The sequence below is a fragment of the Vicia villosa genome, unplaced genomic scaffold (assembly GCF_029867415.1).
Source record: "Vicia villosa cultivar HV-30 ecotype Madison, WI unplaced genomic scaffold, Vvil1.0 ctg.000587F_1_1, whole genome shotgun sequence".
NCBI lineage: Eukaryota > Viridiplantae > Streptophyta > Magnoliopsida > Fabales > Fabaceae > Vicia > Vicia villosa.
In genome coordinates this window covers 559,540-561,352 of record NW_026705268.1, presented here as the reverse complement: position 1 = coordinate 561,352, position 1,813 = coordinate 559,540, and the positions used below count along the sequence as shown (strand labels likewise).

Sequence of the window (1,813 nt, the reverse complement as noted above, 5' to 3'; positions counted from 1 at the left end):
TATAACTCTATTGTTTGTTTTATTTGAAGTCTGATACATTAACGATGTAATGTTGACTTGATGATTTGATTCCGCTGTGTAAACATGATTTTTATCTAATGAGTTATAATTCAGATATTTCAGTGCATGCATGACATATGTCGAACGTGTGTTTTCTTTTATTTTTGAATTGTGACACCCTTTGCATGTTTACTCTGATTTAATTTTGTTAATTACCGCGGGGTATTAGAGGGGTGTTACATCTGAGCCTACGTAAGGGGTGAGGTGGCTGTCGTTCAGCTGCAACGTTTTGAATAGCTAGGAGTACATGATATCCACCGAGCTCCCTTGATCGACCAATATGCGGCGCACGTCAAAGTTGGCCATTCGAGCCCGGATAAGGAGGGGAATGGTCGGGTTGGGTGCTCCGCCCGATAGTTCTTCCATGTAGAATAATATGGGGGATGAGCTGCCCTTGGCGAGGTCGAGAGTAGCAGCTTTGCTCGAATTCGCTGAAATTAGCTCGTCGAACTTGCGTTTTACGGATCCGACAGTGAGTTTGCTGAATCCTCCTCCGGAGATGACCATGGCGGAAGGGAAGAATTCCCATGGGCTGTGAGGAGAGGGGGTGGAAGACACCCTAGCCCAGTCGGAGAGGTAAAAGTCTCCCGGTCTGGTGATACTCATGGCCACTTGCATGGCGGGCGTATCTTCTGCTGGTTTTTCCTCGACGACTGGTTTGGCTTCCTTGGCGGCCTCTTGCTTCTTCGCGTACTGCTTCAGGTGTCCTTCTCGGATTAATATTTCTATCGCGTCTTTCAGGTGGATGCATTCTTCGGTGTTATGCCCGTGGCCTTTGTGGAAATGGCAGAACTTTGATTTGTCGACGTTTGGCTGTGCGGGCATGTACTTTGGAAAACGGACCTTGCCTGTATGAAACTCGGCGTTCTCGCACTCGTTTAAGATGCGTTCCCTCGATGCGTTCAGTGGGGTGTACTCCCGGAATTTTCCCGCTGGTGCTTTGTAGTCTTTAGGGTCTCGACCTTTATCTTCTTTCTTCTTGTCGGATCCCCGGCGAGAATCGTCTTAACGGGAACCTTTAGTATTCTCTTCCTGTCTGGAGTTGCGGACCGCGTGAGCAGTTTCTTTTTCTTTGTATTGTATGTATGCTTGGGCCTTGAGGAAGAATTCGTCCAGAGTGGCGGGCGTCTCGATCCCGACGGCTTTGGCGAAATCTGAACGTGGTCGGAGACCCTGTTCGAGCAAGAACTTCTTCAAGTGGGCGGTTGTGGACACCTGCGCGGCCTCTTTGTTGAACCTTTCTATGTAGGCTCGGAGGGATTCGTCTTTCCCCTGGATGATGGCTTCTAGGGAGGCTTCCGACTTCGGGTGTCTTCGGGAGGCCGTGAAGTGCCTGGAGAAAAGCTTTCCGAGCACTTTCCATGATGTGATGGATTCATCGGGTAAACTCTTGTACCATGTCATGGCTCCCTTGCGTAGGGTGGTCGGAAATAACCCGCACTTGATTGCGCCCGGCACCCCTCTGTAATCCAGGAGGGCGTCGATGTTCTCGATGTGTTCGTCTGGGTCGGTTGTCCCGTCATATGTGCCTAGTGGAGGGGGCTTTTCAAGACCGGTCAGTAGGGGTGCCTCCAAGATTGCATGGGACAGAGGGCCCCGACGTAACTCCTCCTCGTCACTCGCGGAAGGAGTGGTGGATCGGCTGCGGCTTCGCCTGTGTCGCCTACGGTTGTCCTCATACCTTGCGGGAGGTGACTTGGATCTTCTTTTTGGTCGAGGAGATCACGAATGGTGTCGGGAGCGGTGGTCGCCA

At 51.1% G+C, this 1,813-nt stretch overlaps 2 protein-coding genes across 2 annotated transcripts; both read right to left on the bottom strand.

Annotated features, from left to right (window-relative positions):
• Positions 1–297: 297 nt before the first annotated feature.
• Positions 298–885, bottom strand: LOC131629649 (uncharacterized). The gene has a single exon (XM_058900432.1). It carries the CDS (start codon positions 883–885, stop codon positions 298–300), a length of 588 nt encoding a protein of 195 aa, XP_058756415.1.
• Positions 886–1,065: 180 nt separating this feature from the next.
• On the bottom strand, positions 1,066–1,464 carry LOC131629647 (uncharacterized). Its single transcript, XM_058900431.1, has one exon. The coding sequence runs from the start codon at positions 1,462–1,464 to the stop codon at positions 1,066–1,068; it is 399 nt and encodes a 132-aa protein (XP_058756414.1).
• Positions 1,465–1,813: the final 349 nt, after the last annotated feature.

Coding starts and splice junctions, on each gene's coding strand:
- LOC131629647 (XM_058900431.1), bottom strand. CDS start 1,464: ATGACATGGTACAAGAGTTTACCCGATGAATCCATCACATCATGGAAA.
- LOC131629649 (XM_058900432.1), bottom strand. CDS start 885: ATGCCCGCACAGCCAAACGTCGACAAATCAAAGTTCTGCCATTTCCAC.